General features: G+C 33.0%; 1 protein-coding gene across 8 annotated transcripts in view; it reads left to right on the top strand.

The window, feature by feature from the left end:
- The window catches only part of LOC145248206 (uncharacterized), a 110,931-nt gene extending 87,391 nt beyond the window's left edge, over nucleotides 1-23,540 (top strand). For 4 of the 8 annotated variants that reach the window (XR_013863338.1, XR_013863335.1, XR_013863337.1 and 1 more), the window contains 2 exons: nucleotides 7,613-7,921; nucleotides 22,593-22,851. Coding sequence is in view for 4 of the 8 variants with exons in the window: in XM_080110070.1 (XP_079966196.1) it covers nucleotides 22,593-22,709 (117 nt within the window). In the remaining 4 variants the exon portion in view is untranslated. Of the gene's footprint in view, nucleotides 1-7,612; nucleotides 7,922-22,592 lie in introns of all 8 variants that reach the window. The other 4 variants (XM_080110069.1, XM_080110072.1, XM_080110071.1 and 1 more) reach the window with 2 other exon arrangements.
- The last annotated feature ends 404 nt before the right edge of the window (nucleotides 23,541-23,944 follow it).

The raw sequence follows: 23,944 nt of genomic DNA, 5'->3' as shown, positions 1-23,944 counted from the left end.
TAAACTATTTGTACTAAATAATTCTGGGTTATGTAGGTGGCATCTAGCTTATGATGGTAGGCTATAAGGGGGGAGGGTCCTCAAAATTATGAATGTATTGAACTGTCTGAGGAGGAGTATTCTTAGGTTGATGGGACTTTCTGTTTGATTTTTATGTACATATTCTTAGCACTGCTGAATGCCTCACTGATATAAGAAAAATAAAAACATATGCAGAGAACTATATACACATAAAATATTAGTATAATTGTATGCCTGTATAGTAAATAAGACCAAACTTTTTTGGATGAGCATAAAATTGTGTGTCTATTCCCAGTGAAGCAGTATAGATATATCTTTTCCACTCTGTCAATCCAATAACTGATTTTATTCAATGCTGGAAAAGGGACTGCATTTATGAGCAAAGTAATTTTTATTGACTGTAATTTTTTTTTTTTTTTTTTTTTTTACTGGTTTACTTGAACAACAATATAAAAACAGATTTTTCAATTGACCTCCAAAAAAAAAAAAAAAATAACCCATAATGTAAACACATTCTATTTACATGAAGCAAGACCACAGCCTACTAATAAAAAATGTTTATTAGTAGGCAGTGGCAAAACCAAAAGTTCCTTTTAGTAATGTCACGTGATGCCAGCCGGTGATGGTGATATTTCCCCAAATAAAAAAAAAAAATGGCCACATCCTTACAAAGAAAACCACCTAATTTATTAAATAAAAATTAAGTATAATGTTATAATTAAAGAGATATATAAAAACATGCATGGGTACAGTAAACATATTATACCAGAATATCAAAGCAATCGGTCCAGTGTTTTTTTTTAAGTACATCGAAAACAAACATAGCAAGAGTTTTGTTTATATATATAGATTAGTATAAGAGCCGAAACAATTGTGCACTTGTATAGTAAATAAAACCAAAATTTTTTTGGACGAGCATAAAAATGTGTCTATTCCCAGTGAAGCAGTATAATATATATCTTTTTTACTCTACTAACTGTAACTCCAATAACTGATTTTATTCAATGCTAAAAAAGGAGCTGCATTTATGAGCAGAATAATTTTTATTTACTGTATTTAATTTTTTTATTTTATTTTATTTTACTGGTTTACTTAAATAATAATAATTTCTTTTCAATTCACCTAAAAAAAGCAAAACAACAAAAGCACAGTGTCATTAAAACATTAGGGGTCACATTTACAGGCATATCCTAAGTAGGATTTAAATTTCTGCATGTTTTGTACAATTTGGCGGGAGGAGCAAGGAAGGAATTCCAAGTTCTATCGGAATAAAAAAGCCTTCCAGAATCTGACCACCTTTACAGCAAAGGAGTATGATACTACACGATGGCTTCATCTCTGGGGAAGACCGTCTGAAATATTGTGAGAAATAAGTAGAGTTTGCTCATATAATGTTAGCTTTGTCATGTAGGTGTGGAAAACTTGATGAAAAGCAATATTTGACTGAATGTGTTCAAAGGTGTTTTATCATCGGGTTTAAAAGCTAAACAGGATTTGAGAAGTGGGTGACAGGAAGTGTAATGCAAACAGGCAGAAGACTGAGACACGAGTTCATCAAACTAGGTGGAAGTGCTATTACGTTTCTGAATTTTCTTTTTAGATGAGGATTTATCATGCATATTATTTGTATTCTTCTGACTACTGTTCTCATCTTGAGTGTTATTTTCACATTTCAGATGCATAGTAGATAAAATACTTGGTAAAATTCAGTTTTAAAGTTACACTATTCCGACGATTAAAGGTTCAGTTCTCAGTGCGGGCAACACTCAAAATACAATTGCAAATTACTTAGGACTTCTACTCAGTCATGGCTGATAGAATGAGAACATGCTTCTCATGTTTCTAGTGTAAATCTACTATACGGCATAATCGTGTAGACACACTGGTTCGCGTGAGATCACCAAAGTTAAGCAAAGTTGGCCAGTACGTGATGGGTGACCATTTGAGAATGCTGTATGTAGGACATGGACACTTTCCTGCAAGAACTGTATAAGCCTAACATCATTATCTCCCCTGGTCAGGATATACATGCAACTGGAGACTTGTGAATTTGATAATCCCTAGAAATGTCCTACTTTGGAGAAAGCCTGTTCAACCCGCCTAGTGCTGCTTGAGTGTGAATCTACTACTGACTCTATGCATATCAGAAATTTGGTCGACACCCAAATCATTTTTAACATAAAGCTGAAACTGTGATGTATATTACTAGCTGTACCCGGCGTCGCCCATTATTAAATGTAACGTTACATTACTTTAATAAAATGACGTTAAAAAAACAAAACCAAAAGAAACTGAGACCTGTGCATGCACGCAAGTGTTTTTTTTTTTTTTTTTTTTTTCGTTTTTCTAAAGTTCACTTCTTGTAAGTAAAAAAAAAAAAAAAAGCGAGCTAAAACCAAAACCTAGACAATGAGTCAAATATGATCTCTAAAAGGTATTTTCAAATCTTACTCTTAACATAATTTGAATGATTAGCGCATGCGCAGTCGTGAAACAGTTGAAAACAGAAAAATATCTGACGGCTTCCATGTACCAATTTTTCAATTTTGAGCCCTTAGCAGCCCTTTTTTCCAGATAAAAACTGATAAGTTTTCTACATGTCTGAATACCCTATATACCAAGTTTCAAGTCTGTAGATAAAAAAATTTGTTGACGCAGACACGCATTCTCACTTTTATAGATTTATCATTGTAGTCGGAAATAATGGTTAATCAACAATGCCCTTGCTATCCAACAATTTGGAAATTGTCTGCACGGCAACCAAAAAGGCAAATCTGCTTGCCTGATGGTTTACCTCAAACTCCACTGTAGACCCAACCAACCACCATCTACCAAATTTTCCTTTGTAGACTGAAGCCACACTTGATGATCTAAAAATCACTCCTTCGCTTGTCCGTGATGCCATAAAAAAAAATCCTAGAGACCTCGAAAGCATGTAGGCCCAATTTTATCCCTACTAAACTATAAAAAAATGTTCCGCTGAAGTTGTTCCGGTACTCTCCAAACTCTTCAACAAATGTCTTACTGAATCTTGTTTTACCAAACTGCTAAAAAAATTGCTTCTGTTGTACCAGTTTTCAAAAATTCTGGCATTAGAACCAACTCACCAAATTATCCTCTCTTAGCCTCCTCCCTCTCTTAAAATTTTTTGAGTCCTTAATCAATCAAGCACTCTTTCGCCACCTCATAGATAATAAATTTCTTTCTGACTGACAGTATAGATTTAAGCAAGCCTGTATTACTACAGATATCCTAACTGTAATTGAACGTTTATATCATGCACTGGATAAAGCAGGAAGGCTAGGTCAGTCTCCCTGGACATATCTAAGGCCTTTGACAGGGTTTGGCACAATGGTCTTCTCATCAAAATGAAATCATATCGTATTACTGGACGCTTAATTAACGTAATCAAATCCTTTTTAAATAATAGAAAACTCCAGGTTGTCCTTGATGGTCGTACATCTGAATAACATGATATAAATGCGGGTGTGCCACAGGGGTCAATTCTTGGACCATTATTATTCCTGATATTCATAAATCACCTCTCTGATAAAATTGTCTCTGAGATGGGTATATTTACTGATGACACTCTGTTCTATAACATGCCTTGAGGGGAAAACTAATGAATACATATCTAAAGAAATGGATAAAACTCAGTCCGTAGTGGAATGGGACTGGTAATGTTCAATGCCATCAAGACTAAGCTTTCTTTCTTTTAATAATTACAAGAAACCTCTCAACTACTGATTGCCATGGCTAATTGTTCGGACGGCAATTAGAACAAATCTAAGAATCCAATCTAAGGGAAATAACTCCTACATTTTCAGAGAAGAGTTGTTTCACCTGAACCGTGGAATGATCCCTGGGATTCTCGTATGTAAACACGGGAATGAGAATAGGACGATAAGCAGGAGTCTGCGATTAGGATAATGGAGAAACGAACATTGTTCTTCGTAGCAGAGACATTTCTAATTCAATCTGTTGCCATCTGAGTATATATTTTTATGTAATCATTATGTTTGAGGGTGATCCTGGTTGAGTAAGGTAACGAAATAACTTTTCAACGGGCCATACGGACAGTGATGACATCGCCAGTCGGGGCGATGACCGTTTCAGTGAATGCAGAATTGTTCCCTGTGCACGATTTAGAAGTTTAGAGAGCTTGTAGAAGCCGCCAACTTACACTACTTATGGAATGTTTCGTTCCCAACATTTCCCTTGCAGCTGCACATGTTCCGTTTGAGAGATTGCCAAACCTCCTCGGCAAATTGCTCCTTCATATGGGTATATGATATAGGCTAATGCAGACTCGTTTAGATGTTTGTGAAATATCAAACCATGCAGGGTCCGAGGTTTGCTTTTTGGCTTTGAATCAGCGATGTAATTTCACACGAACCATGACATCGAATTTTAACAAGGATGTGATCAATTTTGTTAGCAGTCATGCCATTATTTGAATACCAGGTCAGAAAGTGTCATTTCAGTTGTGTATCCTGAGTGACTCTGCACTAAACATAGCCCAAAACCATAAGGACTCTGTATTAATTGCTTTTTATCCATTGTTCTACACCTGTGCTGTCTTTTAAGACCAGCAGAATTTTAGTGTTGACGTAGCTCAGCGAAGAACTTGGATAAGTGGTCAGTTCTGTTGGAAACCAAGAAAAGAAATAAAAACTTTCCATGAAGAATAACGACTATGTATTGGAACACAATAAAAGAAAGTTATTCTATTCTTGTTGAAGGAAAGAAGTTGAGGAATTTGATACTAACTCTCGTTCAGGGTGAATTTCGTAAGTAATTCTTAAATTACTGTTTTATCGGTCGCTGATTTCAATCCTCTCCTCCTCTCTCTTTCTCTGTGTCTTCTGCCGAGTTGAACGATGGTCTTTTGGTGAGTTTTCCAAGTATTAGTTCAGTTTTTGTGAGCTTTTATTTGAAACTAGCCTGGGTGCCCAGTGTTGCCCGGGTGTTTGGAGGTGTGTTGAGCCAAAAAAAAAAAAAAAAGTGGTAGTAGGCAGGCAGGTTCGAACCCATACCGCGAAGGGGAAAAGAACATGAAAAAAAGTGACATCTTCGCCACTTCCGGTTTGGCGATGGAAGCAATGGCAAAGGTTTAAATTAAGGCTAGTCAATCAAAAAGGTGGGACGACTTTCTAAAATATTGGCAAAAAAGCGACCACAGTGCCCAGTTGAGGGTTAAAGAATTAATGTTTTTAGCCAATTTTTCGATATTTGTCGTCTGAAGGGTCGAGCTTCAAAATGATATCGATCTCATGAAAATCCGTCGCCTCTGTCAAAAGTTTTAGGCAGGCATACATACATTTAAACAGACAAGTGAGATTTATATTTTAGACTAGCGGGGGTGCCCGGGTGTTACGAGGTGTGTGTGCTCTTAAATATAAAAAGAAACTCGGGGGGGGGGGTGTAAAAATGTTTTGGTAAGTTGGTAGGATCGAACCCGAAGACCTGAGGTGAAGTTGGAAAATAAAATGACACGTTAACCGCTCGGCCAGCCAGAATGAGTTACTGAAAGATGTTTGAATTTATTTAAGTAAGAAGAGAATTGATAACTGCCCGCACTTAATGACGTCAAGTGGAAGTCATAGAGTTAACATTTTGTGTGAGCGTTACGACGACGTAAGCAATAGCTATTCAGTGGTGGACATTTTCTGCGGGACAGTTTTTAATGAGGTCAATAACCCAGTTTGTTTGCTTTTACCTAACTTTGGGGAAAACCAGCACCCCCGTTTATTAGAGGAGCGTCTCGTCTCAAAATGAAAGCAACAATCTGATATGACGACGGTAAGCCAACATTGACCAAACGTTACATCGCTTTCTAGAGACCACTGGCCATGGGCCAGAGATTTGAATTGAGTTTCGCTTTTTCTATACTGAAAAGCGAAAGCAATATGCGGCGATCCCAAAATGTCGAATATTTAACATTTCAAAGTCAGGCAAATTAAATAGACGGGCGACCCCACCCCCCTCGTTCGTAACTCGTATATATCATTTTGACGTGATATAAACAGTTTTAAAAATGAGCGACGGCCTCAAGAAGCCCCCGAAAAAAATCCTTTTGCGGATATACACAAAAAGCGAACATACATACATACACACATTTTCGCTTATATATATATATATATATATATATATATATATATATATATATATAGATGTGTTCTGTGATTCACTAGACAATCACAATTCATATCACATTTTTTCTTATAATTGGTTGAGTAATAAAAGTCTTTGTTTCACTTAAAAAGTTGGACCATAATTCCGATCCACAATGTGGGGGCTAGATTCTATTTCAAGATTGTATCTTTTCAACGTAAGTTTATTAGTTGGGAAGTATGTCATCATGACCTCATGACCATAATTGAGTATGTTAGTAATATTAAGTTATTTCCCAACAATTCTGTTAAAGTCAAAGTGCTTTTCTATAGTTTTACACTCTAACATCAATGCAGCAAATATTCTCATCTTTTAAATTGTAAATGTAAGTAACGCTTCAAAACTGCAGATATTCTTGTGTTGCCTTTTATCCCAATATGAAACATAAAAACAGCTAAATTGTTTAATTAATAAAATTTGCCAATATTTGGTCCTCCCCCCCTCTATTTCCTTTAATTTCGTGATTAATTAAATTCTTTGTGTCCCATACAGAGTTAGAAAAATTTGACGTCTTGGCCTTATAAATAACTATCAGTTCAACCCAGCTTTGTTTGGGCCTTCTGTACTGTTCATAACTTTATGTGCATATATATATATATATATATATATATATATATATATATATATATATGTGTGTGTGTGTATTTTATATATATAATAAAAAGTTTGACTCTGCCTACATCTAAAATTTCAAGTGTTCAGACCCAAAATTGGTGGAGGAGTTTGGTAGAGTCTTTGAAAGTCAACTCTTTCAACTTTGACCTCTTGGCAGCCAAATTTTCTCCCAAAAACTGATTAAAAAGCTTGCCCTATGTCTGAATGCCCTTTATGTAAAATTTCAAATGTTTAGACCCAAAATTTGCTGAATAGTTGACTAGAAACTGCAACGATCAAATATTTTGAACTTTGACCCCTTTGTAGCTAATTTTTTGGCCAAAACTGATTAAAAAAGCTTGCCCCTATATCTGAATACACTTTATGTAAAATCTCAAATGTTTAGACCAAAAATCGGCTGAGAGGTCAGATATTTTTAAACACTGATTGTTTTGTGTTCAAATCGAGTTTTATCCATGTCCAAGGAACCTACGTCTAAAATTTCAAGTGTTTAGACCCAAAATTGGCAGAGGAGTTTGATAATGTTTTCAAAGGTCAAATCGTTGAACTTTGACCCCTTTACAGCCAAATTTGTGGCTGAAAACCGATTAAAAAGATTTTGCCAAATCTCAATACCCCTCATGTCAAATCTCGAGTCTGTAGACTGAAAATTGACAGAATTTGGTAGGGAAATGCACACACACACACACACACACGCGCAATTTCACTTTTATAGATATAGATTGAATGAAGTACCATTTTATTTTCACCGCAACCGTGCACTACCTCTAACTTAGTGTCTCCCCCTTTTCATCTTTTCCAGCCTGCAAATGAACAATCAAGAACTGTGATGGGGATGAGCACTCGTCGTATGATAAAAGCCATCTTCTGTCTGATTCTTGTTCCTGTCATAATATTTGTTATATTTCTTTTCATATTTAAACTGCGGTGAACTTCTCAAAAGCTTTCAAATCACTTCTACTTTGTATTGTCTTTTAGTCTTTATCTCTCTGCTCTCTCTCTTTGTGCTATCTCTCTCTCTCTATCTGCACTCTCTCCTGAATGGAGATATAAGAAAAAAAAAAAAAGTAAACTTGTGAACAGTTTTAAATTTGTTGGTGAAACCTATCAGGTCAGTATGTTTAAAGAAATTTAAAAAAAAAAAAAATTTTTTTTTTTTTTTTTTTTTTAAATAGCAGCTCAATATTTTTTCCCACTATGCAATTTAGGCTGCAGACTAACAGAAATTTTTTTTTTTTTTTTTTTTTTTTAAATAGCAGCTCAACATTTTTTCCCACTATGCAATTTAGGCTGCAGACTAACAGAATTTTTTTTTTTTTTTTTTTTTTTTTTACTTGTTTTTACATATTCATGTATAAATTTAATGCAAGATATGCCAATGTTTTTCTGAGCTTTATAGACACAAAAGTCCTAGATTTGAGTTTTGTCCTCTCTTGATTTCTTTGGTAGGAATTCTGATTTCAAATGTATTCTGAAGAGCCTGAATGATAGATGAACTCCAGTCTAGAATAGCTTCCTGCTTCTGATTGCCATGGTGTATGTGGTCTGTAGTATATGATGTATGGAATGTTATATCCTTAAAGGATAGAGCAATTTTTGTATGAAACTTTAAGTGGGAGAGCATAGCAGAGCAAAAATAAAAAATTTTAAAAGAAAAAACAACCAAAACCATAGCCTGAACTAATTGTAACTTTTTTTGCAATCCAATAAGGCTTTTTCAAATGACAACAGTTGGACAGCAAATCTGGACTAGCTCCCTCATTTGAAAAGGTTCTATTGGGTTGAAATAAATTTGAGACTGAGCTAAGTTTTTTTTTTAACTTATACATAAATCATACACACGCTGTACAAACTAAATCTATTCATGATGTCATTTGCATTGGTTTTGTTTTTTAAGGGTCACAAGTATGACTTGAAATAGGCTTTATTCAAGTCTTACATTTAGTGAAATAGGCGTTGCATCTTTTCACCCGCGCCACTGTTTTAACATTTAGCTGCACAAAGTATGCATGCTTGCATGAATAAAATGAGACAATTGCTTGTGTTTCTCGTTTCAACATAACTTTAATAATTACACATTGCATCTTTTATTTTATTTTTTTCATAAATCGAATATTGGTTGAAATGAAAAATCTAGTAGCATGAACTAAAACCAATTTTGTCAAAATTGCATTCTGAACTTCTTTTTTCCCTTTTGCTTTTTCACAATCAACATCACATAGCCGATCCCTTCCCCCCATCCCTGTATTCATACCATAATCAGCACTCTTCTCACTATTGCTCGCTGTGTTGGTTTGGCACCTCTGGCTCATAGCTTGAAAGTATTTATGTTACAAGTGTGCGTGTGTGGGAGGAGATTAAACAAAAACTAAAGTAAGATTAAGTTTGTCTAGTAAGAAAAAAGCTCATGAAACAAAACCTGGAAAACGTGTTCTGGTGCTTCAGCAAATAAAATGAAAATGTTCATAATAGTTTCATGTGTGGATTTGGCTGCCTCCTACTGCAGAGATGTGATATAAAGCTATGGGTACATACAGGCTTGAAAAGATTTTGAATTTTGCCTTGGAAAGATCTGATTTCTAGTCTTACCTTTTAAAAATCCTTGAAAATATGGAAAATGTTTTAAAAAGGCCTTGAAAATTGTGATCTTTATGTCGAGTAAAAATCTGTCAAAATATTAAAACTAAAATCGAAATGAATACTATTAATTTTTTCAATCATTAATAAAAATACCATTAAAATGTTTTTTAAATATTGGAAGTTTGACTGAGGAATGATGTGATTGCTAAGATTAACCTATTGAAAAAAAGAAAAAAAAAGTCATGGTGAGGCGACTGTAAATAATAATCAAATTGGTTTACTTTAGCTCATTCGGCATAGTTAGGGTTGGTGTTTGCGAATGGTTCAAAGACTAGTTTTCAGTCGAATCATACCAAAGCCTCAAAAAAAAAATGGTATTTGATGCATAAAGCATTTTAAGACGTAGACCACTCCTGTTGGGAAGAGTAGTGCTCTTCCCTCTCAATGCAGTAACTAATAAGAGAGCCTTCTGCCCCCCACCCCCTAACATTTAAGCCTCTCTAGGTAAATTAATTAGGGGATGCCCTTTTCTCTTCCCTGCAACTTCTTTCCCCACAGAGACGTTGCTAGCCTGTCTCTGCCCTATCGTTATTTTCAAAACAAGCATTCATCTGAGCTCCAATCTATTGCCAAACTTTCACAAAAAAATACTGGAAACCACTATCAATAATTTCCCCCACTCTTTATCTGTGCCTAAATTTAAATGCGGATTCAATAAACAAAGCTTCTTTCTTAGAACTGCCTGCCTGTGGAACTCTGTTCCATTTGCCTGCTTTCCAACTGACTACAATATGGTTGTCTTCAAGTCCAATGTAAACAAGTTCCTGATGAGCTGTCCACATAAGTAATCCAATTTACCAAATTTCCACTACTAATGATTACTGCACTACTGTCCCAATGATTACCGTACACTCATTAACCCTTATCCTCAAGTAGCCTCTGGGCCTTGATAAGCGATGACTCCTTTGTAAAAAAAAAAAAAAAAAAAAAAAAAAAAAACCTTATTCAATGATTACATTTCAATCATTCTTAAAAACGCAAAACATTCTTAAGAATTCTTAAAAATATTAAAAGGCAGTATTTGATCTGATCCATAGATGAGGATTCTCAGATTATTAAATCTTTTTATTTGAAATTTAACCAAAAATAAAATTCTATTTTATTTTTCCATTAAAAAAAAAAAAAAAAAAATAATAATAATAATACAAGTAAAACAAATTCCCTGAAAATTTTTTTTTTTTTTTTTTGGTGGGGGTGGGGGGGGGGCTGTAAAATGATGGTTTCTTTATATCTATTTCTGTCTGGGTACGGCATGATCATGTTGATGCATCGGATACAACTTGATCACCAAAGTTAAGCAACGTTGAACCTGTTCAGTACTAAATGGGTGACCATTTGGGACTTTGGCATTGTTTCCAGTTGTCCTGGACTTCTCCTTGCCACTGGACTTAAGCAGATTCAGGAGATGGGTGGTTGGGATTGCACAACCCTTGTCTCACAATTACACGTGCAGTTGCCTGTAAAGGGGTTATTCTTTGTCTTTCAAGACTGAACGGATGTATCGATCTGTCTATAGATTTTTAATGGGAAAGGTTTATCTATTAAATTTATTTTTTTAATTTGATAAATTTCTTAATGTTTCACCTTTTATGTGTTGTATCTAAAACTCTGAGATCGTCATCTATTTTTTTTACTAGTACGATTATTTTTTTGTGTGTTTATGCACTTGTGCCGTTTTTATCTAATGTAACATTTGTTACATGTCAACACTTGAGACCCACACGTTGTATGCAGACAGTCGCAAAGAAACAAGAGCAAGGAAATGATTTGACTTGCTTTTCTTTTTTAATTGAAACAAGACATTTATTTACAAGTACTTCCAGAATAACGTCTTGTCTTTTATTCAAGTCCTTTCATAACTCCATGTGCTTAACAAGACTCTATAGTGTCGAACATGTGGTACTCTTGTCTTTGTCCAGCCATATTTAGGACACATCTTTTCCTGTTGCTCTCATCTATTTCCATTTTTCTCGGACTACGTTTCTCTTTTTTTTTTCTTTTTTTTTTTTTATAATCTTTTTCTTTCCTTCCTTGCTGTGACATCATCTCGCACATGGCTCTGTCATTTGCATACGTTGGCTGTCATACAGCTGCTGCTGTCATATGCACATCTGCACTCTGTTACACCTACATTCATTTTAGTTTTCTGGTAGTTTGAAATCAATAAATATTTATTTTATTTAAAGAAAATTAAGTTTTTAATAAAAAAAATTATTTGAATCATTGTTTAAAACTGCCACCATTGTAACCATATTCCTAACCAGAATTTTTTTTTTTTTTTTTTTTTTTTTTTTTCCATTTAAAACAGAGAAAAAAATTTTCATATTGTAAAGAATATAAAAGAAAGAAGTAAAAAAAAAAAATAAATAAAATATCCAGCGGCTAACTGGAATCAAATATTAAAATGCTTGATAGAATCCTGTCTGATTTCACAGACCAAAAATCAAATCCTACTTTAAAAAAAAAAATATCTCTCCTACCACAGTTCAAAAGATCTTCATATAACAACAAAAAAAAAATAACTAAATTAGACACGGGGTGAATTCAATCGTCTCTTCACATGCTTTTATCCTTCCCTTCTCTTATATTCCTTTTTTTTTACATCCTCAACTAACCACTTCTGCCCCCTTCCCTTTCATGACTGACACAAACAACCATCCAACTTTGTCACACTTTTTTCTGCCTCACATTTTTTTTTTTTCAAGTTATATGGGAAAAGAAATAAGAATTTTAGTTTGTGCTGCTTTATTATTTCACAAATTATTTAAAATTAGATTCAAAGTAAAATAAAAAATGTGTAATTCTTGTATTGACGAGAAACGCACAATATGGTCATAATGCTATTCATATAAAGGAGAGATGGTAAAAAATGTTCAATACTAAGATAATGTAAAAGGGATAACTCCAGTTTAATGCAAAGATTTATTTCCTTGCATTATTTGAATTGTTTAAAGCTGCCACCATTCCTCACCAGAATTTTTTTTTTTTCTTTCCCATTCAAAAAATGGCAAGAAATATTTTGATATTGTAAAGAGGAAGGAAGAAAAAATAAAATCCAGCGGCTAACTAGAATCAAATATAGATGTTAAATTTACTTCCAAAACCTGGTTGGCATAATTTCATATTAGATATCGTTAAATCCTGTTGTTGGTAGCACAGAAAACTCTTGTCTCAATTTGAGCAATCAAAATAATTTATTCTCTAAAAGTGAATATGAAAATTCCAATGACATGAAAAAGAATGTTTTTAGTATTTTTTTTTTTTTTTTAAAAGATTACTTTAAGGATTGGATACTCTAAGAATCATAAATTCCTACACTATATTTATGCATTTAATAATGAAAGTATAGTTTTTGTGGAGTTTTTTAATGTCAATTTTTACTCCTAAATGCAAAACCTGTTTTGCCATTTTATTTTTATTTGTATTTATTTTTTTATTTTAAAATGGTTTATAATTTTTATTTTTTATTTAAAAAATTTTATTTTTATTTAATTTTACTTTTATTTTTTAAAAATCTTTTTTTAATTTTATTTAAATTTTTTTTGTTTTTTTTGCCTGTCTCTGCATGAGACTATTTGTACAAAACACTTATTTTAATGTTATAAGGCAGAAATCGTTGAAAATAAACTTTTTCAAAGGACTCCGACTGAAAATAATTTTGTACTACTGTAGTCTTTAACAAAGTTAAACGAAACGCAGACAACCGTAACAGTGTAATAAATAAACTGATAATCATCAGTGGCCCTGCCGTTCTAACAGCCTCGGTGACCACCGCTCTCCAAATTGTAGAGCCATGATAATCTCGGGAAGACAAGTAAAGACGGTAGTTTTGTTTTGCTTTCCGTCTTGATTGCATCTCCCCCTGTGAGTTAAATGCAAACCCAAATACCTACCTAGAAATTTCTACGACTTGGCGCGATACATACATCACCTAGCCTTCCCAAATGGTCACCCATCTGGTACTGGCCAGACTCAACGTTGCTTTTGGTGATCTGGTGAGAACCGGTGTGTTTTTTTTTCCTCCATAGTAAAGAAGCACTTATAATAAAAATGAAGTTTTCACAACTAAAAACATTCTTTTTTTTTTTTTCTTTCAAAAATGACTGTCCTGACATAATTTATATTATTTTCCCGCCTCTCGAAAAGAGCTTAAGTTATTGGGGGAAAAAAAATTATATTCTGCTTCATTTTCTGGCTTTTGTGTTCAAATTATATGAAACAAAAAAAAAAAAATAGTAATAAACATGCAAAACATAGCTATTTTGTAAAATCGTGTGTATTGGAAAGAAACTTGAAGAAAACGTCCAAAAATTTGTGTAAACTCTTTTTGGTTTAGATTTTTTGCCTGATCTCTTGCACTTATGTTTCATTATTAGCCCACCGTGGGACAGGTATTCCAACTTGTTTCTATGTTAAAACTGAAAATGTTGTTTTCTTAAATTGATATATATATATATATATATATATATATATATATATATATATATATATATATATATATTAAATAAATATCAACAATTATTTTTATACATACACTAGGGTTTCATGCTTATGCAATCATCATTGTAGGAAGTGATAATTACTGCTGGTCGGGAGATTCAAACCCAGCCAACATAGCTTCTGCAAGCTAGTCCCTTTTCTTCAGGCCACCAGCAATTAACATTTAAAAGGAAGGAAATGAAATACTGAAGAAGCCATGTTTCATACAAGGATAAAATCCAGCAAAATTTATAGGAAAAAACTAAAACAAAATGGACAAAGCATCAAATTTAAAGGATATGATTTCATTGGAAATTCGTCTAAAAACTGATATTGTTTCTTTTTCTTCACAGAAACTTTGTCAGTGTGAAACCGATGATATTTTCCGATAACTTTTCTGCAGGAGACTTAATAAGGAAGAGGGGATAAAAAGAGGGCTGTTAAACGAGAAGGTTGGGTAGCATGTAAGGAGACGTTCAGGGTATACACGTCAAAATTGTTGATCAGAGAATTTGGATAGTAGCTTCATTTTGGAAACGGAACAAAGCAGTGTGATTTGGAGGAGGGAGGGGGGTCTATATTAACTTGTGTTTACTGCAATGTTTTTTCTTTAATGTGTTCTTTGTGCTAAAATTGTCTTTGCATTCTTTGTCCAACTATGATTAGAATTGGTGATGATACCGGTTTCAATGAAATGCCTGTGATGTAGCTCATAATCACCTGACTGACCAAAACATGCTCATGAACGTGTAGTGGCATATAAATGCTTATGTAAAACAAATAGTGTATGTATATATATATATATATATATATATATTATATACACTTGTGCCCGATATTATTCATACCCCTCGGATCTTTGAGATTTCTATAAGAATATTGCTCAAACCAGAAGGTAGACAATATTAAAGGGATTTCAAACAATAAATCAAGCATAAGCATTTAATTTAAACTCCAAAAATAAATAAATTATGCAAGTTTGGAACATTATACAAAGAAAAACAATAATGGCACTAGTTCAAAATTATTCATACCTCTCTTACTAATAGTCAATAGCATGCCCTTTATTCTTAATAACTGCCTGTAACCGTTTTGGATATTTATCAACAAGGTTTTTACAAGCATCAACACTGATTTTTGACCATTCTTCAATGCAGTAGTCTCCAAATCCCTAAATTTCTAGGTTTCCGCTTTTTAACCTCAGTTTTCACTATGTGCCAGAGGTTTTCGATAGGGTTCAGGTCGGGACTCTGGCTAGGCTATTCCAAAACATTAATTTGATTATCCTCAAACCATTTCTTGACTATTTTGGCAGTATGTTTTGGATCATTATCCTGTTGAAGGACCCAGTTTGGTCCTAAATGGAGCTTCTCCGCATCCTGTCTAATGTTTTTCTGGAGTATCTCCAAATATTGCTCCTTCTTCATGGTTCCATCTATCTTGACCAAACTACCTGGACCACTAGCCGAAAAGGAGCCCGAAAACATTAGGCTACCACCACCATGTTTCACCGTGGGTATGGTGTTCTTTTGGTTGTAAGCTTCTCCTTTCTTCCTCCAAACGTAAGAAGCATCCATATGGCCAAACAATTCAATTTTTGTTTCGTCAGTCCACAAAATACTTGAGAAAACGGACTCTGGAGAATTCACATGGGTCCTAGCAAACTTTAGACGTGCTGCAAGGTGTTTTCTGGTGTGCAATGGAGTCCTTCTTGGTCTTCTTCCTTTCAGACCATTTTCATGCAGAGTCCTTTGCAATGTTTGCCTTGATATTTTTATGCCAGAAGACTCCAGATTTTCTAAAATGTCCTTAGTAGTGGTGGTTGGATTTGCATTAACACTTCTTACAATATTCCTGGTGGCTCTAGCAGACAGTTTCCTTTTCCTTCCTCTACCAATCAAGTTGTTTGTTGTGTGGTGGCTCTGGAATTTTTTGATGATGCTCAGTACTGTTGCTGTAGGGACCTCAAATTTCTTGGAAATTGACTTGTAACCTAAACCATCCTTATGTGAATTCACAATTTTAGTCCTAAGATCATTACTAAGCTCTTTTTTCTTCCCCATTCTAATAATTTTTATTCTTTTATTGGTTTTCAGTTGATATCATTTTAATTTCTGAAAAATGCAAAAAACGAAATGAAATTAATCAAAGGTTGTATAAAAGCATTCAAAATAAGAATCAAACAGGAAACAAACAGTCAGAAACTCGATTAATACTGAAAAAATAAGGGGGTATGATTATTTTTGAACATTGCAGATTTTATAAATAGCTGTATATTTCTTTTATTACAAGTATCCCGAGATTTTAAAATGACGAAAATGATCAGAAGAGGTTTATTAAGAACATGTATCAATATGGACGTAAACAATAAATTCTTACAAAGTTACACCTAATAAACTCAATTTTCAAGGGGGGGTATGAATAATATCGGGCACAAGTGTATATATGAGAGAGAGAGAAAATAAGAAGGAACAAACTGTATTATGTGTTCATCAACGTTTCGTCTTTATTTCGAGACTTCCTCTGGATGAAATACTATTTCCATTATTTTCATCATATATATATATTATATACTAGGATTGGGGAGCTTTGCCCACTCTTAAAATATGCTTAAATATGATATTTTAATTTGTCCAGATTTCATATGTATAATAGTCGTGATTTCAAAAGTAAAAAAAAAAAAAAATAAGTATGTGGGTGTCATCATCTAGAATAAAAACCGAAAGCAAAACTGTAGCATTTAAAGCAGGTGACATTACGACTGTACCAACGTGACACGCATATGAACTGATGAACAATAAACTAAGATGAATGTACAAAATGTATATTCAATTTTGACCCATTTTTGACCCCTTAAAAACTATTTTAACCGGCTAAAGATCCATAAAAGAATGGTCCATAAAAAATTCAATCATTTGATGCCCCGAGTGCCGTTCTGGGACTTTTAGTTTCGGAGGAGATAGAGTTTGAAATATGGAGACAAACAGACATATTAGATATATATGATAATTCTACGTATGCTTTGTTGTAAGTTAAGATGTTTCTGAACTAAAAATAATGAATTGTAACAATTGATAAATTTAAAAAAAGTCTTTTGGGAAACAAAAGCATGTAAATAAGTTTTTTAATGTTTAATATTTTGAACAGACCTCTACCTTTTTTGCAAAAAAATATTTTTGATAAAAAAAAACCCAAACAAATATAAAACTTATTCGTAATTGGAAATCTAGTACATTTCATTTAAGAGCTAAAAGACAAACTCTCCTACTCGTGTGTGTGTGTGTAAACTTATGCATAAAAAAAAAAAGACACATATAGCGAACCATATATACATAAGTACTGACCAAAGCAATTGTTTGTTTATATAACAAACTATTTTGGCTGAACATAATGAGTGTGTTTCTATGAATAATAAAGTAGTAAAATATTAAATGTTTATAGCTCTAGTATTGCACTATTGAGCTATTTAAAGGAATTTTGTGTTAGTAATATTTATATTCGAATAGAAAATTATATATATATATGGGTCGTTCTGTTAAGTCTAATGTAACTTCAGGTCTTGGATATGACCTTAAACTATATCCAGTGGTGAGGCCCCAGCTTGCGGGCTTTGGGGAGTGTGGAGCTACCTTTTAATTGCCATTGCTCCCAGGTCCACTCTGACCCGGAGTGGTAGTACCTGTTAGGGTCCCAACTATGGGTTAAATAGAAACTGACTTGAAAACAACAAATATATTCTATTAAAAAAATTTTCTTCAAAATCTTTGGATTCAGCATTAAATAACCTGAAAAGGGTTGATATGCCGTAAAACAACCAACCAACTAATGTAACTTCATGAAATACTATTTTTTAGTCATAGGTAATGTATTTTTATTTTATTTTATTTTTTTTGTTACTTGAAAAGAAGTTTTGTTAAAAAAAACAAAAAAAAACATACTTATAAAATCGAAAAGGTTTTATCAACGTGTTTCAATGAATTACTGCTGAAAGCAAGTTTTGTTCTTGATCAATTTTTTTGTATTTTTTTTTATGTATATTACATTAATATATTTGTAATAATTTGTTTCAAATTGTATATAATGTGTGCTTGTGTGTGTGTTTCTATTAAAAAGAAAAAAAAAAAAAAAAATCCCAAAACTGAAAATGTTGTCTTTTTTTTATTTTCTCTTTTTATTACTGGAAAGTACTTTAAAAAATACTTTCATTCATTTTTCTCTCTCTCTCCCTTATGGGATGCCTTCAATATGGTTCCAGACTTTTTTCATATGGGCACTTTTTTTTTTTTTTTTTTTTTTTTTGATTGTACGCACATGCAAGTAATCTCCTCCAGCTGCAATGCACTTGTACCATTCCAACAACTTCTGGAAGGCCCCATGCAAGTCTTCGTGTGAGAGCTTGTCAATGATCTTCATCACAACCTCTTTCATCTTCTCAATTGTCTTGTGACAGTTTCTAAGGTTTTCCTTGAACTTAGAGAATAACCAAAAGTCACAAGCAACAAGGTCTGGACTATATGGAGGGTGGGGAACTGTCTTGCTGCCCATCTTGGTCAAATAGTCTGTGACAAGGATGGAGTTGTGGACCGATGTATTTGGACGAACTTCATGCAAATCTTCTGCATCTGTGTACAGTTCTCACACTGACATCAAACTGTGCACTTACTTTTGTTATCAATGAAATTCTTTATTTGGCCAATCAACTCTAGTGTTCTGACTTCCTTACTCCTCCCACACCTCTCATCCTCCACAGACTCCTTACCTTCTTTGAATCTCTTATGCCACTCAAAAATTGATGCTCAATTAATGTAAGATGGTCCAAAAGCAGTCTGAAGCATTCCATACGTTTCTGTGGCATTTTTTCCAAGTTTAAAACAGAATTTTATTGCATATCGTTCTTCTAAGGTGTCCTCGCATCCAGATTGCATTTTTGAAATTCACCAGCCATAATGATCAGGCTTTTTAGTAGGGTGTATTCCAATTCCTACTGTAGCTTTTCATTTGAACCTGAAACCATTAAAATTGGGTCGGACATCTCAAAATGTAGAGCAATAACATGCTTAATTTTTAAGAGATTACGGCAATTTTAAATGCGTGTACAAAAAAGTTTGGAAACTTATTGAAGGCACCTCAATATTAAACGTACTGTCTAATGTATTTTTCAATCCAAACGTTTTTGGTAAATATTCTTAGTGAGAGTGGTGCTTGAGGGGTTGAACTTAATTCGACTTTGATTTAGAAAGTAATTTTTACTCAACAGTTTGACGATTTATTTGTTCATCAAGCTGTGATCAAGGTTTGGTATCTGTTCTGTCAGGGGAGACTCGGACATTTTTTTTTTTTTTTTGTGTCTCAATCTAGAGTTTCCATTTTGTCTGATGTATATTGGCGGCACAGTTTTCAGTATAAAATGTAAAAATCTTCAGTTAAATGATACAATCAGTTTCTTTCATTATTCTAACAAAATGTTTTAGTGTGGGTGCCACTTAAGGGATTAGAACCCATTCTTCTTTTAGGACCAGAATAAGTAACCATATTTCAACATGTGTATATGGTACCCCCCCAAAAGGGAGAGATTGGACCTAGTAATTCTCTCTCCTTCATCTATTCATTTATTCACACTTTTCTCAATAACCACGCCTTGGATTTTTTTGAAATTTTGCACAAACATTAATCATGGTGAAAGTAAATTTGTCCAGAATAGATTTTCTGGGATAATTCTGGTTGCCTCATCCAGGGGTCATTATAGGGGTAAAATTGACCCAAAATCGTTCATCCATTCGTTTGTTAGCACTTTTTTTTAATAACCACGCCTTGGATTTAAAAAAAAAAAAAAAAAAAAATTTGCACAAACATTAGTCATGGTAAAAGTAAATTTTTTACTCATGGAGGGGGACCCTACATGCTCGGCTTATTTTCAGAGATATCTATAGTTAGTCAAAGATTGGAATCTCTTTCAAATATTAGGCTTACTCTTTGATGCATATTGACAACATTGGTTTTCAGTTTACTGTGACAATCTAAATTGGAAAGATACAATCAGTTTTCATCGATTATTCAAACAAAAAAATTTCATGGTAAGTATTCTTTATTAGCAACACATTTTTATATATTAGTATAAATGAATGCTCCAACTTATAAAGTCAAGTCTCTTAAAAGTAATTTTAACATCAAATAATATTGTATTTACAAAAGATAATGTAAATAAATTGAAGAAAAAAAAAAAATGGATACTAATGTGTTCAATACCTGTCAGCCATATAGCAAAAGGTGTTGTTTTTCTATGTACACTGCCTGATTTTCCTTAATGGTTACCCATTTGATTACTGACCAGGCTCAGCATTACTTACTTTTGTGATCTAACAAGAACTGGTGCATATGTCATCCACACATGTTTCATTTCAAGGATCCTCAGTATGGCACTGTTTGGTCGTATATGACAAAATTGGAACTGGTTAAATGGTGTTTGCATATCTGATGTTATTGAGTTAACAGCAAAGTTTTGATCAAAAGTAGACTACTAAGGTTGATTCAATTCTGCACTTAGTTTGGCGGCAGTAGTCCAATGATTTCTTCCCGTAATGTGACTTTATATATATATAAAGTGAATGTGTCTGTGTGTGTCTGCACATTTCCCTACGCAATAACTCTGTCAATTTTAAGTCTACAGACTCGAAATTTGATTTATAGGGTACTGAGATTTGGAAAAATCTTTGATCCGTTTTCGGCCAGAAATTTGGCTGTTAAGAAGTCAAAGTTCAACGATTTGACCTTTGAGAACTCTACCAAACTCCTCCGACAATTTTGGGTCTAAACACTTGAAATTTTAGATATAGGTTCCTTGGACATGGATCTAACTTAATAACTTGATTTGAGCCCCAAAAAATAAATGTTAAGGGGTCATAATAGGGGTGAAAGTTTTAAAAAAAAAAAAAAAAATGACTGCTTTTCTGGTTTTTTTTTTTTTTTTTTTTTTTTTTTTTTTTTTTTTTTTTTTTTTGCTCAACATACACCTGCAAACACCCGGGCAACGCCGGGCTGAAATGCTAGCTACCTATATAAGTAAGTTTAGAAATTTGTCCAAAATTATTCCAGTTGCTGAAGGATTTTTCTTCCTTTTTGAATGTCTTTAGTGATCAAACCTCCTGCTAAACAATCTTAAGTAATTTGGTCCATTTTTACATTCAAAGTAATTTAACTAAAATCAGGAGAGGTTAAAAAAAAAAATATATATATAAAGTCAAATTAAACTTCTCCATTTTAGCTTTCTTTAGTTTTTAATTTTGAAAGAATTTGATTGGAGGAGTAGGGGCAAGGGGAGACAATCATGAAACTTGCGAAACATTTGCTCAAAATTTCACCGGAAATGGACATAAATACTCTAGAACAGAAAAGAACTATTGATTTTTCTTACAGGTTCATAAACTAATTTCTTCAAAGACATGCACAGGTGGAGCACATATGATATTCACAATTTTAATTATGGAAATTGTTTGATCTAAAAAAAAAAAAAAATAATAATAATAAAAAAATAAATCACTCTTTTCCACTAGTTACTGTTTTAAATTATTTATAAATCTTTATCCGCTATCCAATCTTTATTTATCTGGAAACTGTTTGTTTTAATTTATTTCGAAATGTTAATTGAAAACCGTTTTCTCTCTCTCCCTAATGAAAAAGGTGTTCATAAAAAAATGTTCAGATAATTAACCATTTATGATCTAAATTATGATGTAGATGATTAAAAAAATATTTATTAATTTTAGTTAGTTTAAAAGGGCGATGATACTATGATTGTCTTTAAACTGGAAAAATTATGAAGTTCAATAGTTAAACTACCACTGAGAATTTTTGCATTTTATAAACTTACCTTCATTATTATTGATAATGCTTGAAAAAAAGTGTTTATGACAAATAAAATCCTCCGATCTGAGACAGATGGCGGCATACTGAAGGTAAGCAACGGACAGTTGCAATCTGGAGGTATCTGGCATCTACCCAGATACTGAACTAATGCGTACAAGGCGTGCTTGAATCAATTCCTACTTTATTTATGGCGTTATATTCATTTATTTACGATTGAACAGTTCAGCCAGGTCATAAAGGGTGAATGTTTTGAAGTTATCTAAAAACTCCACAAAAGTTTCATAAATTCTGTGATTGTCTTCACTTGCCTTGAAGCAAACTCTTCCAAAGAAAAAAAAAACAAAACAAAGAAAAGTAAAATGCAGAAGTACCCAAAAATTATTCTTGCTTGAATCAATTCCTACTTTATTTATGGCGTTATATTCATTTATTTACGATTGAACAGTTCAGCCAGGTCATAAAGGGTGAATGTTTTGAAGTTATCTAAAAACTCCACAAAAGTTTCATAAATTCTGTGATTGTCTTCACTTGCCTTGAAGCAAACTCTTCCAAAGAAAAAAAAAACAAAACAAAGAAAAGTAAAATGCAGAAGTACCCAAAAATTATTTAAAAAAAAAAAAAAAAAATTGCATCAGATATAAAACTATGCTAATGAAACTTGGATCAGTATTAACATAAGTAGGCATTGAAATATTGAAATAAAATTTGTGCCATTCCAATTATTTTGTCTAATATACATGTATGCATATTGGTTCACAATAAAAAAATAAATTCCTTTTTTTTTTTTTTTTCTTTTTCAGTGTGCAAACCAACAGCAACCCCAGAGTAATGGTTGTCGCAGAGCCATGATCCTTATCGTGGGTTTCGTGTTTTTCTTCATTGTCATCATCATTGCTTGGAGGTTTAGTTATCGCTGACTAAGATGAGGCACCCTCAACACGAGGGAAAACCAAGAATTTGCTCAAACTCGGATGCTTTTAATCTTGTCAATGTCAAAAAAACAAAAAAAAAAAATAAAAAATAAAGCAAAGCTGAAACATATACATACAACATAATTAATTTTGGACATGTTTTGTCGAGTATCTTATACATTCTGTCTTTTAAATTTGTTTACCATTCTTTCCTAAATCTTAATAACTTTTCACACACACGGACGGGGGGTGGGGTGCATTTTGAAAAAAGTGATTTCTAAGTTGTTTAAAGAGAGGAAAAAGATATATTTCTAAACTGCAATGAACTAGTTATCTGCCCTTAGATAATTTTGTGAACAAGGCAGGCCACCATATTGAATGCCAGTAGTAATTCGTATTAGTTGATAAATCTTGGTTTTATTTGAGGAAATATAAATCATGCTTTTAGTACAAGATGAGTTGTCAAGTAATGCTGTCCAACATCTGGAATTCTGGTGCTTTTCATTGTTCATCTTTTTAGCGAACGCATCTCGGGTGAAAACATCATTACGTACTTATGTGTAATGTCAAAATTTGTATAAATTACAAAAAAATGATCCAGTAGATGATGTGCTACATGTATTTTTAATAAAAATTATTCACAATTACATTCTGTTTGAAAATAGTGGACTCTTGATTTTAAGGAAGGGGAGATAAGTCAAGTTTTTCATACTGTATTGGTCACACAGATCTTCCACATTAAAACACGATAAAACTTGATATTTCAATTAAATCTTATTTTTACTTGTAATTATTTTTCTACTGAATCAATTTTTTTTTTTTTTTTGTAATTTTTGGGATTTATACTAATTTTGCCATGACACATAAGTATGTAATGTTTTCACCTGAAATGCGTTGGTTTAAAACATCACTAACATAAACAAGCACTAGAATTTCTCCTCTTAAACTAGGAAATTGCCATATTGAATTTACGAAATTCATACTGCTTATTTCTTGAACTTTTCACTGACATTTAGCCATTTCCCAGGGGAGGTTGTAAAATTTGTGTTTGAACAAATATAAGTAGCTAGGATCTTGAGAGAATGCTCACCAGATCTAATAATACATATAGAATATTTGGTATATTCAATGAAATATTCTTAAAAGAATGACAGTATAACTACTCTCCCCCTGTATATCTATATTTCATTGGATAACGCAATCAATTTATGTCTGCTTATTCTGGTTTGGATTCTTTCCAT

This window comes from Euprymna scolopes, chromosome 26, assembly GCF_053919585.1.
Source record: "Euprymna scolopes isolate OS-2025 chromosome 26, ASM5391958v1, whole genome shotgun sequence".
NCBI classification, from domain to species: domain Eukaryota; kingdom Metazoa; phylum Mollusca; class Cephalopoda; order Sepiida; family Sepiolidae; genus Euprymna; species Euprymna scolopes.
The sequence above is the reverse complement of the archived record's forward strand: the minus strand, read 5'-3'. Positions and strand labels throughout refer to the sequence as shown.